General features: G+C 41.0%; 1 protein-coding gene across 4 annotated transcripts in view; it reads right to left on the bottom strand.

The window, feature by feature from the left end:
* The window catches only part of LOC110502992 (centrosomal protein of 170 kDa), a 98,352-nt gene that overhangs the window by 52,136 nt on the left and 28,557 nt on the right, over positions 1–17,659 (bottom strand). For all 4 annotated transcript variants that reach the window (XM_036960826.1, XM_021581356.2, XM_021581355.2 and 1 more), the window contains 2 exons: positions 15,396–15,579; positions 4,992–5,129 (listed from right to left, as the gene is read on the bottom strand). In XM_036960826.1, coding sequence (XP_036816721.1) covers positions 4,992–5,129; positions 15,396–15,579 — 322 coding nt within the window. The remainder of the gene's footprint in view (positions 1–4,991; positions 5,130–15,395; positions 15,580–17,659) is intronic.

The raw sequence follows: 17,659 nt of genomic DNA, 5'->3' as shown, positions 1-17,659 counted from the left end.
ACAACACCTATATTAATACATATTCCTGACAGAGCATTACTAACAACACCTATATTAATACATATTCCTGACAGAGCATTACTAACATCACCCATATTAATACATATTCCTGACGGCATTACTAACAACACCTATATTAATACATTTTCTTGACAGAGCATTACTAACACCACCCATATTAATACATATTCCTGACAGCATTACTAACAACACCTATATTAATACATTTTCTTGACAGAGCATTACTAACAACACCCATATTAATACATATTCCTGACAGAGCATTACTAACATCACCCATATTAATACATATTCCTGACAGAGCATTACTAACATCACCCATGTTAATACATATTCCTGACAGCATTACTAATAACACCTCTATTAATACATATTCCTGACAGAGCATTACTAACAACACCTATATTAATACATATTCCTGACGGAGCATTACTAATTAATACATATTCCTGACAGAGCATTACTAACAACACCTATATTAATACATATTCCTGACAGAACATTACTAACAACACCCATATTAATACATATTCCTGGCAGAGCATTACTAACAACACCTATATTAATACACATTCCTGACAGAACATTACTAACACCACCCATATTAATACATATTCCTGGCAGAGCATTACTAACAACACCTATATTAATACATATTCCTGACAGAACATTACTAACAACACCTATAGTAATACATATTCCTGACAGAACATTACTAACAACAAATATAGTAATACATATTCCTGACAGCATTACTAACACCACCTATATTAATACATATTCCTGAAAGAGCATTACAAACAACACCTATATGAATACATATTCCTGACAGAGCATTACTAATATCACCCATATTAATATATATTCCTGACAGCATTACTAACAACACCTATATTAATACATATTCCTGACAGATCATTACTAACACCACCCATATTAATACATATTCCTGGCAGAGCATTGCTAACAAAACCTATATTAATACATATTCCTGACAGAGCATTACTAACACCACCCATATTAATACATATTCCTGACAGAGCATTACTAAATTCACCCATATTAATACATATTCCTGACAGCATTACTAACAAAACCTAAATTAATACATATTCCTGACAGATCATTACTAACAACACCTATATTAATACATATTCCTGACAGAACATTACTAACACCACCCATATTAATACATATTCCTGGCAGAGCATTACTAACAACACCTATATTAATACATATTCCTGACAGAGCATTACTAACAACACCTATATTAATACATATTCCTGACAGAGCATTACTAACATCACCCATATTAATACATATTCCTGACAGCATTACTAACAACACCTATATTAATACATTTTCTTGACAGAGCATTACTAACACCACCCATATTAATACATATTCCTGACAGCATTACTAACAACACCTATATTAATACATTTTCTTGACAGAGCATTACTAACAACACCCATATTAATACATATTCCTGACAGAGCATTACTAACATCACCCATATTAATACATATTCCTGACAGAGCATTACTAACATCACCCATGTTAATACATATTCCTGACAGCATTACTAATAACACCTCTATTAATACATATTCCTGACAGAGCATTACTAACAACACCTATATTAATACATATTCCTGACGGAGCATTACTAATTAATACATATTCCTGACAGAGCATTACTAACAACACCTATATTAATACATATTCCTGACAGAGCATTACTAACACCTATATTAATACATATTCCTGACAGAGCATTACTAACAACACCTATATTAATACATATTCCTGACGGAGCATTACTAATTAATACATATTCCTGACAGAGCATTACTAACAACACCTATATTAATACATATTCCTGACAGCATTACTAACAACACCTATATTAATACATATTCCTGACAGAGCATTACTAACACCTATATTAATACATATTCCTGACAGATCATTACTAACAACACCCATATTAATACATATTCCTGACAGATCATTACTAACACCACCCATATTAATACATATTCCTGGCAGATCATTACTAACACCACCCATATTAATACATATTCCTGACAGAGCATTGCTAACAACACCTATATTGATACATATTCCTGACAGAGCATTACTAACACCTATATTAATACATATTCCTGACAGATCATTACTAACAACACCTATATTAATACATATTCCTGACAGAGCATTACTAACATCACCCATATTAATACATATTCCTGACAGCATTACTAACAACACCTATATTAATACATTTTCTTGACAGAGCATTACTAACACCACCCATATTAATACATATTCCTGACAGCATTACTAACAACACCTATATTAATACATTTTCTTGACAGAGCATTACTAACATCACCCATATTAATACATATTCCTGACAGCATTACTAACACCACCTATATTAATACATTTTCTTGACAGATCATTACTAACATCACCCATGTTAATACATATTCCTGACAGCATTACTAACAACACCTATATTAATACATTTTCCTGACAGAGCATTACTAACACCACCCATATTAATACATATTCCTGACAGATCATTACTAACAACACCTATATTAATACATATTCCTGACAGAGCATTACTAACAACACCCATATTAATACATATTCCTGACGGAGCATTAAAAATTAATACATATTCCTGACAGAGCATTACTAACAACACCTATATTAATACATATTCCTGACAGAGCATTACTAACAACACCTATATTAATACATATTCCTGACAGAGCATTACAAACAACACCTATATTAATACATATTCCTGACAGATCATTACTAACACCACCCATATTAATACATATTCCTGACAGAGCATTGCTAACAACACCTATATTAATACATATTCCTGACAGAGCATTACTAACAACACCTATATTAATACATATTCCTGACAGAGCATTACTAACACCACCTATATTAATACATATTCCTGACAGCATTACTAACAACACCTATATTAATACATATTCCTGACAGAGCATTACTAACAACACCTATATTAATACATATTCCTGACAGATCATTACTAACAACACCTATATTAATACATATTCCTGACAGAGCATTACTAACAACACCTATATTAATACATATTCTTGACAGATCATTACTAACAACACCCATATTAATACATATTCCTGACAGAGCATTACTAACAACACCTATATTAATACATATTCCTGACAGATCATTACTAACAACACCTATATTAATACATATTTAAGACAGTAACCACATAACAGTATAAACCTAAGGAGTCTGGTAGGCTCCCTGACTGAGTCTGTAATAGCTACATGTTCCAAGCAGACCACCATAGTCCCTGTGCCCAAGAAAGTGAAGGTAACCTGCCTAAATGACTACAACGCCTTAGCACTCATGTCGGTAGCCATGAAGTGCTTTGAAAGGCTGGTCATGGCTCACATCAACACCGTCATCCCAGAAACCCTAGACACACTCCAATTTGTATACCTCCCCAACAGATGCAATCTCACTCGCACTCCCCACTGTCCTTTCCCACCTGGACAAAAGGAACACCTATGTGAGAATGCTGTTCACTGACTACAGCTCAGCGCTTAACACCATAGTGCCCTCAAAGCTCATCACTAAGCTAAGGACCCTGGGACTAAACCCCTCCCTCTGCAACTGGATCCTGGACTTCCACGGATGAATGCTTAGTTCCCTCCAGTACTCCCTGTTCACCCACGACTGCGTGGCCAAACACGACTCCATCACCATCATTAAGTTTGCCGATGACACGTGGTAGGCCTGAACACCGACAACGATGAGACAGCCTATAGGGAGGAGGTTAGAGACCTGGCAGTGCGTTGCCAGGACAACCTCTCCCTCAATGTGAGCAAGACTAAGGAGCTGATCATGGACAACAGGAAAAGAAGGGCCGAACAGGCCCCCATTAACATTGACGGGCTGTTGTGAAGAGAGGTTGAGAGTATCCACAAGTGGTATCCACATCACTAACAAACTATCATGGTGCACACACACCAAGACAGCCGTGAAGACGTCTGGGCGGCCTTCCCCCACTCTACCCCAACACCTATTGGGTGTCCTACAGCCACCAAGCCTGGCCTAATCTTTAATCCTGTTACTCCAGCCCAGCACAACTTAATGGGATCCTCTGGACCAACACAAACACAAAATTAATCATGTCCTACTGTAGCTTATCTAATGTACTGTACATTTAATTAATCATGTCCTAGAGTAGCTAATGTAATGTACTGTACATTTAATGAATCATGTCCTAGAGTAGCTCATGTAATGTACTGTACATTTAATGAATCATGTCCTAGAGTAGCTCATGTAATGTACTGTACATTTAATGAATCATGTCCTAGAATAGCTCATCTAATGTACAGTACATTTAATGAATCGTGTCCTAGAGTAGCTCATCTAATGTACAGTACATTTAATGAATCGTGTCCTAGAGTAGCTCATCTAATGTACAGTACATTTAATGAATCATGTCCTAGAGTAGCTCATCTAATGTACAGTACATTTAATGAATCATGTCCTAGAGTAGCTCATCTAATGTACAGTACATTTAATGAATCATGTCCTAGAGTAGCTCATCTAATGTACAGTACATTTAATGAATCATGTCCTAGAGTAGCTCATCTAATGTACTGTACATTTAATTAATCGTGTCCTAGAGTAGCTCATCTAATGTACAGTACATTTAATGAATCGTGTCGTAGAGTAGCTCATCTAATGTACAGTACATTTAATTAATCATGTCCTAGAGTAGCTCATCTAATATACTGTACATTTAATTAATCATGTTCTCTAGTAGCTCATCTAATGTACTGAAACATGTGTGCATGCATCTGATCATCTTGCCAACATTTGAAACTTATAATTTCATACTTCAGATATGATGAGGTCAAGTGGGTTCTTACCTGCTGCAGAGCTGTCATGCTTCTTCCCACACGTCTTGGTCTCCTGTTTGAAGGAGTTCTCGTCGTCTGCGTCCCCATCCCCCCACCAAGATGGCTGTCCATACAGAGGTGTTCCCCGGTGCGATGCTGCTATGTCCCCTATAACACAAACACAAGAGGTTTCACACAATTTAGATTTAATGTATGACATTCGTCAAGGGGTGTTTGACAAGATAAACAAATTACGTCAATTGATACAGTAACTGGCCAGTAGTTACTGTGACTGTTCCTGAGCAGCTGCACTGTGTCTTTTTGTAAGGGGTGTGACCTGGCGGCAGAGAAGTCAGACCAGGAGAGAAATACCTGTGTTTCCAACGGCGCAGTTTATTAACAAAAACCCACCGGAAAACAGAATAATAAAAATCAAGGGGTAACATAACCCAACACACACCAGGACAGACGTACACAAACACTTACAATAAACAATCACCCACAAGGACATACAGTCTGACTGCAGAGAGGAAAGGGAACATACAGTCTGCCTGCAGAGAGGAAAGGGAACATACAGTCTGCCTGCAGAGAGGAAAGGGAACATACAGTCTGACTGCAGAGAGGAAAGGGAACATACAGTCTGACTGCAGAGAGGAAAGGGAACATACAGTCTGACTGCAGAGAGGAAAGGGAACATACAGTCTGACTGCAGAGAGGAAAGGGAACATACAGTCTGACTGCAGAGAGGAAAGGGAACATACAGTCTGCCTGCAGAGAGGAAAGGGAACATACAGTCTGACTGCAGAGAGGAAAGGGAACATACAGTCTGACTGCAGAGAGGAAAGGGAACATACAGTCTGACTGCAGAAAGGAAATGGAACATACAGTCTGCCTGCAGAGAGGAAAGGGAACATACAGTCTGACTGCAGAGAGGAAAGGGAACATACAGTCTGCCTGCAGAGAGGAAAGGGAACATACAGTCTGCCTGCAGAGAGGAAAGGGAACATACAGTCTGACTGCAGAGAGGAAAGGGAACATACAGTCTGACTGCAGAGAGGAAAGGGAACATACAGTCTGACTGCAGAGAGGAAAGGGAACATACAGTCTGACTGCAGAGAGGAAAGGGAACATACAGTCTGCCTGCAGAGAGGAAAGGGAACATACAGTCTGACTGCAGAGAGGAAAGGGAACATACAGTCTGACTGCAGAGAGGAAAGGGAACATACAGTCTGACTGCAGAAAGGAAATGGAACATACAGTCTGCCTGCAGAGAGGAAAGGGAACATACAGTCTGACTGCAGAGAGGAAAGGGAACATACAGTCTGCCTGCAGAGAGGAAAGGGAACATACAGTCTGCCTGCAGAGAGGAAAGGGAACATACAGTCTGACTGCAGAGAGGAAAGGGAACATACAGTCTGCCTGCAGAGAGGAAAGGGAACATACAGTCTGCCTGCAGAGAGGAAAGGGAACATACAGTCTGCCTGCAGAGAGGAAAGGGAACATACAGTCTGACTGCAGAGAGGAAAGGGAACATACAGTCTGACTGCAGAGAGGAAAGGGAACATACAGTCTGACTGCAGAGAGGAAAGGGAACATACGGTGACTGTCTGACTGCAGAGAGGAAAGGGAACATACAGTCTGACTGCAGAAAGGAAAGGGAACATACAGTCTGACTGCAGAGAGGAAAGGGAACATACAGTCTGACTGCAGAGAGGAAAGGGAACATACAGTCTGACTGCAGAGAGGAAAGGGAACATACAGTCTGACTGCAGAGAGGAAAGGGAACATGCAGTCTGACTGCAGAGACGAAAGGGAACATACGGTGACTGCCTGTCTGTGAATCAGCGGGGGGAATAATACATTAGCATTAAAACGACAATTAGCAGGCTTCAATATCCAGGTGGTAGAGAAACCGACAAGGAGGAACACATGTAAACACTTCCCGCCTCCTATTTTTTAATGGTTGTCGAGTAATAAAGGAGACATGTGGGTGGATGTGGCTCCCCCTATCATTACAGGCCCTCTGCTGAAGGCCCCCACTGCAGATGCTGTAATTAAACACATAATGGGTGGCAAGCCGGGTTAAATGTAATGTTGGTACACTGGACTTATGTGTTAAGCCTGATGTCCCATATGACAGTGTTAGAACATCTGTTGTTTTGATCCTGATACTATAGACCGGGGTTCCTTAACTGGCGGACCGCGGGTGGTTTACGTTTCTGAGCAAAATAAATCATGTATATATATGCAGTACCACTCAAAAGTTTGGACACACCTACTCATTCAAGGGTTTTTCTTCATTTCTAAAATTTTCCACTTAGTAGAATAATAGTGAATACATCAAAACTATGACAAAAACACAGGTGGAATCATTTAGTAACCAAAACAGTGTTAAACAAATCAAAATATATTTTGCACACTCTTGGCAATTTCTCAACCAGCATGAGGAATGCTTTTCCAACAGTCTTGAAGGAGTTCCCACATATTCTGAACACTTATTGGTTGCTTTTCCTTCACTCTGCAGTCCAACTCATCCCAAACCCTCCCAATTTGGTTAAGGTCGGGTGATTGTGGAGGCCAGGGCATCTGATACAGCACTCCATCGCTCTCTTTCTTGGTCAAATATCCCTTACACAGCCTGGAGGTGTGTTGGGTCATTTTCCTGTCTAAAAACAAATGATAGTCCCACTAAGCGCAAACCAGATGACGTATCGCTGCAGAATGCTGTGGTAGCCATGCTGGTTAAGTGTGCCTTGAATTTTTTATAAATCACTGACAGTGTCACCAGCCCATCACACCTCCTCCTCCATGCTTCATGGTGGGAACCATACATGCAGAGATCATCCGTTCACTTACTCTGCGCCTCACAAAGAGACGGCGGTTGGGACCAAAAATCTCCAACTTGGACTCATCAGACGAAAGGACAGATTTCAAATCAAATCCAATTTAATTAGTCAATGTGCCGAATACAACAGGTGCAGACCTGACAGTGAAAGGCTTACTTACGAGCCCATAACCAACAATAAAGGTAAAAAAAAAAATATGGGTAAGAATAAGAAATCAAAGTAACAAGTAATTAAAGAGCAGCAGTAAATTAACACAAGCAAGACCATATACAGTGGGTACCGGTACAGAGTCAATGTGTGGGGGCACCACTTAGTTGAGGTAATATGTACATGTAGGTAGAGTTATTAAAGTGACTATGCATAGATGATATCAACAGAGAGTAGAAGTGGTGTAACGGGGGGGGGGAGGGGCAATGCAAATAGTCTGTGGAGCCATTTGATTAGATGTTCAGGAGTCCCTAGGAGGGGTGCGTCACTTGAGTGGGTTGAGTCACTGATGTGATCTTCTTGTCTGGGTTGGCACCCCCCCTTGGGTTGTGCCGTGGCGGAGATATTTGTGGGCTATACTCGGCCTTGTCTCATTATGGTAAATTGGTGGATGAAGCTATCCCTCTAGTGGTGTGGGGGCTGTGCTTTGGCAAAGTGGGTAGGGTTATATCCTTCCTGTTTGGCCCTGTCCGGGGGTATCATTGGATGGGGCCACAGTGTCACCTGACCCCTCCTGTCTCAGCCTCCAGTATTTATGCTGCAGTAGTTTATGTGTCGGGGGGCTAGGGTCAGTTTGTTATATCTGGAGTACTTCTCCTGTCTTATCCGGTGTCCTGTGTGAATTTAAGTATGCTCTCTCTAATTCTCTCTTTCTTTCTCTCGGAGGAGGACCTGAGCCTTAGGACCATGCCTCAGGACTACCTGACATGATGACTCCTTGCTGTCCCCAGTCCACCTGGCCGTGCTGCTGCTCCAGTTTCAACTGTTCTGCCTGCGGCTACGGAATCCTGACCTGTTCACCGGACGTGCTACCTTGTCCCAGACCTATTATTTGACCATGCTGGTCATTTATGACTGGCCACTCCTCATAGCTTGGTTCCTCTCTAGGTTTCTTCCTAGGTTTTGGCCTTTTTAGGGAGTTTTTCCAAGCCAACGTGCTTCAACACCTGCATTGCTTGCTGTTTGGGGTTTTAGGCTGGGCTTCTGTACAGCACTTTGAGATATCAGCTGATGTACGAAGGGCTATATAAATACATTTGATTTGATTTGATTATGGCTTGGGGGTAGAAGCTGTTTAGAAGCCTCTTGGACCTCTTGGCACTCAGGTACCGCTTGCCGTGGGATAGCAGAGAGAACAGTCTATGACTTGGGTGGTCTTTGACAACTTTTAGGGCTTTCCTCTGACACCCCCTGGTATAGAGGTCCTGGATGGCAGGAAGCTTGGGCCATTCACACTACCATCTGTAGTGCCTTGCGTTCAGAGGCGGAGCAATTGCCAAACCAGGCAGTGATGAAACCAGTGGTGCAGCTGTAGAACTTATTGAAGATCTGAGGACCCATGCCAAATATTTTCAGTCTCCTGAGGAGGAATAGGTTTTTGTCGTGCCCTCTTTACGACTGTCTTGGTGTGCTTGGACCATGTTAGTTTGTTGGTGATGTGGACACCAAGGAACTTGAAGCTCTCAACCTGCTCCACTGCAGCCCCGTCGATGAGAATGAGGGCGTGCTCGGTCCTCTTTTTCCTGTAGTCCACAATCATCTCCTTTGTCTTGATCACGTTGAGGGAGAGATTGTTGTCCTGGCACCACACAGCCAGGTCTCTGACCTCCTCCCTACAGGCTGTCTCATCATTGTCGTTGATCAGGCCTACCACTGTTGTGTCATCTGCAAACTTAATGATGGTGTTGGAGTCGTGCCTGACCGTGCAGTCATGAGTGAACAGGGAGTACAGGAGGGGAGTGAGCACGCACCCCTGAGGGGCTCCTGTGTTGAGGGTCAGCGTGGCAGATCTGTTGTTACCTACCCTTACCACCTGGAGACAGCTCGTCAGGAAATCCAGGATCCAGTTGCAAAGGGAGGTGTTTAGTCCCAGGGTTCTTAGCTTATTAATGAGCTTTGAGGGCACTATGGTGTTGAACGCTGAGTTGTAGTCAATCAATAGAATTCTCACATAGGTGTTCCTTTTGTCCAGGTAGGAAAGGCAGTGTGGAGTGCAATAGAGATGGCATCATCTGTGAATCTGTTTGGGCGGTATGCAAATTGGAGTGGGTCTAGGGTTTCTGGGATAATGGTGTTGATTTGAACCAGCCTTTCAAAGCACTTCATGGCTACAGACACTTGCCAGTTGGTCAGCGCATGCTCGGACTACACGTCCTGGTAATTCGTCTGGCCCCGCGGCCTTGTGAATGTTGACCTGTTGAAAGGTCTTACTCACATCGGCTGCGGAGTGCTTGATCACACAATCTTCCGGAACAGCTAGGGCTCTCGTGTATGTTTAAGTGTTATTTGCCTCGAAGCGAGCATAGATGTTTAGCTCGTCTGGTAGGCTCGTGTCACTCGGCAGCTCTCGGCTGTGCTCACCTTTGTAGTCTGTAATGGTTTGCAAGCCCTGCCACATCCGAGGAGTGTCAGAACCAGTGTAGTACAATTTGATCTTTGTCCTGTATTTACGCTTTGCCTGTTTGATGGTTTACAGGAGGGCATAGCGGGATTTCTTCTAAGCTTCCGGGTTAGAGTCCTGCTCCTTGAAAGTGGCAGCCCTAGCTTTTATCTCAGTACGGATGTTGCCTGTAATCCATGGCTTCTGGTTGGGCTATGTACGTACGGTCTCTGTGGGGACGACGCTATCGATGCACTTAATGATGAAGTCAGTGACTGATGTGGTGTACTCCTCAATGCTATCGGAGGAATCCCGGAACATATTCCAGTGTTTGCTAGCAAAACAGTCCTGTAGCTTAGCATCTGCTTTATCTGACAACTTTTTTATTGATCTAGTCACTGGTGCTTCCTGCTTTAGTTTTTGCTTGTAAGCAGGAATCGAGAGGATACAATTATGGCCAGATTTGCAAAATGGAGGGCATGGTATGTATGGCTTTGTATGTGTCTCTGTGTGTGGAGTAAAGGTGGTCCATAGTTGATTTCCCTCTGGTTGTACATTTAACATGCTGATAGAAATTTGGTAAAACAGATTTAAGTTTAAAGTCCCCGGCTACTAGGAGCGCCGCCTCTGGGTGAGCGTTTTCTTGTTTACTTATGGTAGAATACAGCTCATTTAATCTTCCGCATAGGTAATCTATTTTATTCTCCAAAGAATTCACGTTTGCAAACAGAATGGAAGTAAGTGGAGGTTTATTCGACCACCTACGAATTCTCAGAAAGCAGCCCGCCCCTTGGCTCCATTTTCTCTGCCTCCTCTTCACGCAAATCACGGGGATCTGGGCCTGTTCCCGAGAAAGAAGTATATCGTTTGCGTCGGGCTTGTTAGACTCGTTAAAGGAAAAAAACACAATCGGTAAAACATCTGCCTTCCTCTCCAGCGCCAGATTTCCACCAGTCTCATGTCCATTACTCGTGTTTCTTGGCCCAAGCAAGTTTCTTCTTATTATTGGTGTCCATTAGTAGTGGTTTCTTTGCAGCAATTCGACCATAAAGGCCTGGTTCACACACTATCCTCTGAACAGTTGATGTTGAGATGTGTCGGTTACTTGAACTCTGTGAAGCATTTATTTGGGCTGCAATCTGATACAATTAACTTATACTGTGCATCAGAGGTAACTCTGGGTCTCCCTTTCCTGTGGTGGTCCTAATCAGACCCAGTTTCATCATAGCGCATGATGGTTTTTGCAACTTCACTTTCAAAGTTTTTGTAATTTTCCAGATTGACTGACCTTCAAGTCTTAAAGTAATGATGGACTGTCATTTCTCTTTGGTTATTTGAGCTCTTCTTGCCATAATATGGACTTGGTCTTTTACCAAATAGGGCTATCTTCTGTATAACACCCCTACCTTGTCACAACACAACTGTTTGGCTCAAACGCATTACGAAGAAAAATAATTCCACAAATTAACTTTAAACAAGGCACACCTGTTAATTGAAACGCATTTCTGGTGACTACCTCGTGAAGCTGGTTGAGAGAATACCAAGAGTGTGCAATGCTGTCATCAAGCCAAAGGGTGGCTACACTGAATAATTTCAAATATAAACTATAACACTTTTTTGGTTACTACATGATTCCACATGTCTCATTTTATAATTTAGATGTCTTCAACATTATTCTACAATTTAGAAAAGAGAAAAAATAAAGAAAAACCCTGGCATGAGTAGGTGTGTCCAAACTTTTGACTGGTACTATATTATTTTTTTAAATAATATTCAATGTTAGACATAAACTACTGAAAAAACACCAAGAAATCAGCTCCCAAGTTATTTTAATTTTGGAAATCTGTTCCAAACTATTCCCATGCATAATAAAGAAACACATTATCTATATAAATGTAAGCTACAGTTGAAGACGGAAGTTTACATACACTTAGGTTGGAGTCATTAAAATTTGTTTTTCAACCACTCCACAAATTTCTTGTTAACAAACTCTGATTTTGGCAAGTCGGTTAGGACATCTCCTTTGCGCATGACACAAGTCCTTTTTCCAACAATTGTTTACAGATGGATTATTTCACTTAAAATTCACTGTAAACAATTCCAGTGGGTCAGAAGATTTCATACACTAAGTTGACTGTGCCTTTATACAACTTGGAAAATTAGAGAAAATTATGTCATGGCTTTAGAAGCTTCTGGTAGGCTAATTGACATAATTTGAGTCAATTGGAGGTGTACCTGTGGATGTATTTCAAGGCCTACCTTCAAACTCAGTGCCTCTTTACTTGACATCATAGGAAAATCAAAATAAATCAGCCAAGACCTCAGAAAATAAATTGTAGACCTCCACTTGTCTGGTTCATCCTTAGGAGCAATTTCCAAATGCCTGAAGGTACCATGTTCATCTGTACAAACAATAGTACGCAAGTATAAACACCATGTGAACACGCAGCCGTCCTACCGCTCAGGAAGGTGGCGCGTTCGGTCTCCTAGAGATGAAATTACTTTGGTACGAAAAGTGCAAATCAATCCCAGAACAACAGCAAAGGACCCTGTGAAGATGCTGGAGGAAACGGGTACAAAATGATCTATATCCACAATAAAACAAGTCCTATATCGACATAACCTGAAAGGCCGCTCAGCAAGGAAGAAGCCACTGCTCCAAAACCGCCTAAAAACAAGCCAGACTACGGTTTGAAACTGCACATGGGGACAAAGATCGTACTTTTTGGAGAAATGCCCTCTGGTCTGATTAAACAAAAATAGAACTGTTTGGCCATAATGACCATCGTTATGTTTGGAGGAAAAAGGGGGAGGCTTGCAAGCCGAAGAACACCATCCCAACCGTGAAGCACGGGGGTGGCAGCATCATGTTGTGGGGATGCTTTGCTTCAGGAGGGACTGGTGCACTTCACAAAATAGATGGCATCATGAGACAGGGAAAATTATGTGGATACATTGAAGCAACATCTCAAGACATCAGTCAGGAAGTTAAAGTTTGATCGCAAATGGGTCTTCCAAATGGACAATTACCCCAAGCATACTTCCAAAGTTGTGGCAAAATGGCTTAAGGACAACAAAGTCAAGGTATTGGAGTGGCCATCACAATGCCCTGACCTCAATCCATAGAAAATGTGTGGGCAGAACTGAAAAAGCGTGTGCGAGCAAGGAGGCCTACAAACCTGATTCAATTACACCAGCTCTGTCAGGAGGAATGGGCCAAAATTCACCCAACTTATTGTGCGAATCCTGTGGAAGGCTACCCAAAACGTTTGACTCAAGTTAAATACTTTAAAGGCAATGCTACCAAATACTAATTGAGTGTATGTAAACTTCTGACCCAATAGGAATGTGATGAAAAAAATAAAAGCTGAAATAAATCATTCTCTATACAATTATTTTGACATTTCACATTCTTAAAGTATCGTGGTGATCCTAACTGACCTAAAACAGGGAATTTTTACTAAGATTAAAGTCAGGAATTGTGAAAAACTGAGTTTAAATGTATATGTAAACCTCTGACCAACTGTATATGTTTGTAAAATATTATATCTGTTCTGGCTTCTTGCAGTCAAATTGCAGTCTTCAAATGTTCTGTAATTTTCCAGACCCCTTATCATCTGCTCAATAAAATCAGCCCGTGGCTGAATCTAGTTGGTGATCCCTGGTCTAGGGACGATGGCCATGGCTAAAGTAATGAAGGGTGAAGGGCATCCTCTCATTTATCAGAAAAACGACTCCATCCATAGGGACCAAACCTTTTCCCTTAAATGTTAGTCATTTAGCAGATGCTTTTATCCAGAGAGACTTACTAGAGAAATTAGGGTTAAGTGTTTTGCTCAAGGGCACATCAACCGATTTTTCACCTAGTCAGCTCAGGGATTCGAATTAGAGACTAGGGTTTTCCCCAAAGAATGTAAGAGGGCACTGCGCCACCTTGTAGACTGGCTGCACCACTTTATTTGTTATAATTTAAGCAATTATTTTCCTCTAGATTGCAGGAAATGGCAGTTTCAAGTGTTCAAAAATGCAAAAATCTCTAAGGCACTGCCCACCCACGCTGTACTCAGCAGTACCAGATTGTTAAAAATGGGCCCAACACTCTTAACCGCTAGGCTACCTGCCACCCCAACGCATAGCAAAAGAACACTCTGTGATTCCTAATGTAATGACAATGAACCATGTACTGTATGTCACAATCCAAAAGCCCTGTTAAAGTATTGTGCCATCTGTAATACAGTAGCTATTCAACTCCCACAGCTGTACCATCTACTGTAAGAGATGTCCACTATCCACACCAACACCAGCATAAACTCTCCCTCCAGCTGAGTGACTTGACGATAGTGCGTAAACGATGCAAGTGTAGGAGACATTCTCCCTGTCAGCTGCATAGGGAGAGACAGGAGCAGCTGCAACCACTCTGCTGCATCCTGTAGATAAATATAGCTCTTTCCCACTGGGCAGACACTTGTTGAAATTACGTTGAACCAACGTGAAATAGACTTTAATAGACGTCTTTGCCCAGTGGCTACTGATAGTGGGACCAGGAGCATGCTGGGCTGGCTTATCAGATAAGACACCCAAGTGGTACAGGACAGTAGCTCAGATTAGTGTGATGTTTTTAGTGACAATGTGTTATTTAAAAACCTGTCCTAAACTCTCGCTCTTTTATTACAGTCAATAGATAAACAGACAAGCCCCCATAAGAGACAGGCAGTGAAAGGTTTATTAGTCTTTTAGATGACTGGTGGTCCATACAAGTGTATCACTGTCCAATCTATGGCAGGATCAGGACATTCATTGCTTACTTATTCAGAATACGGATTCTAAAATGCTATCGTTATAAAATGGAATTATGTATCTAGTCACAACTTGGATGCAGATATTGCTTATTTCCAAATACTGTGTCATGATTGAAAATCAAAACTGAATTATTTCCCTGAAATGACTGGGTCATACCGTACAACATACATGTAATCTCTTATATGTGCTTCCTGCTCTCACCTGCCATCTTGTCATCTCCCTGGTGTGAATCAGCAGGTTTGGCCGATGGCTCCATGGTGGTCCCCTCGGCTGCCTTGGTCTCGGCTGGTCTGGGGGTCTTAGCGGGGGACTTGGCAGGTGACTTGGTGGGCTCACCGTTAAAGTGCTTCTTAGTCAGCTGGAGCTGGCTGGTGAACTTCTCATGCTGATGGAGGGAGGAAGGGATGGAGCGATGGAGAAAGAAAGTGGAACACCGTCAGAGCCAAAAATATCATTTTTCATCTAATGCTGACACACACAGCTTAAAGTTATATTAGCATGGGGCAAGATACAATCTTATGAACCTACAGTGCCTTCAGAAAGTTTGCATACCCCTTGACTTATTCCACATTTTTTTGTGTTACAGCCTGTATTCAAAATTGAACATTTTTCTCACCCATCTACACACAATACCCCATAATGACAAAGTGAAAATATGTTTTTAGATTTTTGGAGGGGGCAAATGTATTGAAAATGAAATATCTAATTTACATAAGTATTCACACCCCTGAGGCAATACTTTGCAGAAGCACCTTTGGCAGCGATTACAGCTGTGAGCTTTAAATCTCTAAGAGCTTTCCACACCTGGATTATGCAACATTTGCCCATTATTATTAAAAAATTCTTCAAGTTCTGTGAAATTGGTTGTTGGTCATTGCTAGACAACCATTTTCAAGTATTGCCATAGATTTTCAAATAGATTTAAGTCAAAACTGTAACTCGGCCATTTAAAAACATTCACTGTCTTCTTGGTAAGCAACTCCAGTTTAGTTTTGGCCTTGTGTTTAAGGTTATTGTTCTGCTGAAGGGTGAATTCATCTCCCAGTGTCTGGTGGAAAGCAGACTGAACCAGGTTTTCCTCTAGGATTTTGCCTGTGCTTAGCTCCATTCCGTTTGTTTTTTTATCCTGAAAAACTCCCGTCCTTAAGGATTACAAGCATACCCTTAACATGATGCAGCCACTCGATGCTTGAAATTTGAAGAGTGGTACTCAGTAATATGCTGTAATGGATTTGCCCCAAATATAATATTTTGCATTCAGGACAAAAAGTGAATTGCTTTGCCACATTCTGTGCACTATTACTTTAGTGCCTTGTTGCAAACAGGATGCAGTTATGGAATATTTTCCGTTTTCTCCTATCACAGCCATTAAACTCTGTAGCTGTTTTAAAGTCACCATTGTTCACATGGTTTAATCCCTGAGCAGTTTCCTTTCTCTCCGGCAAACTGAGTTAGGAAGAACGCCTGTATCTTTGTACTGACTGGGTATATTGATACACCATCCAAAGTGTAATTAATAACTTCACTGTGTAATTAATAAAGTTTTACCCATCAATAGGTCACCTTGTTTGTGAGGCATTGGAAAATCTCACTGGGGTACAGAGATGAGGTAGTCATTCAAAAATCATGTTAAACACTATTATTGCAAACAGAATGAGTCCATGCAACTTATTACGTGACTTGTTAAACATATTTTTACTCCTGAACTTATTTAGGCTTGCCATAACAAAGGGGTTGAATACTTATTGACTCAAGACCTTTTGCTTTTTATTTTTTATTAATTGGTAAAAATGTCAAAAGACATAATTTCACTTCCACTTTGGCATTGTAGGGTATTGTCTATACGCCAGTGACCAAAAATCTAAATTTAATCCATTTTAAATTCAGGCTGTAACACAACAACATTTTGAAAAAATCGAGGGGTGTGAATCCTTTCTGAAGACCCTGTACTTACAGACACTGTGTTATACTATGGTATAACTGTTGTTATTTCATATTTAGCAGAAATTAGCACCCCAGATAGCCCTGATATTGAGTACAACATAGATATTCTGATATACAGCGCCTTCAAACAGTATTCACACCCCTTGAATTATTCCACATTCTGATGTGTTACAAAGTGGGAAAAGGTTACATACACTACCGTTCAAAAGTTTGGAGTCACTTAGAAATGTCCTTGTTTTCCATGAAAACATACATGAAAGGAGATGCTAAATGAATAGAAATTATAATAAAGACATTGACAAGGTTATAAATAATGATTTTTAATTGAAATAATAATTGTGTCCTTCAAACTTTGCTTTCGCCAAAGAATCCTCCATTTGCAGCAATTACAGCCTTGCAGACCTTTGGCATTCTAGTTGTCAATTTGTTGAGGTAATCTGAAGAGATCTCATCCCATGCTTCCTGAAGCACCTCCAACAAGTTGGATTGGCTTGATGGGCACTTCTTACATACCATACGGT

This window comes from Oncorhynchus mykiss, chromosome 23 (genome assembly GCF_013265735.2).
Source record: "Oncorhynchus mykiss isolate Arlee chromosome 23, USDA_OmykA_1.1, whole genome shotgun sequence".
NCBI classification, from domain to species: Eukaryota; Metazoa; Chordata; class Actinopteri; order Salmoniformes; family Salmonidae; genus Oncorhynchus; species Oncorhynchus mykiss.
This window is presented reverse-complemented; position numbering and strand designations above follow the sequence as displayed.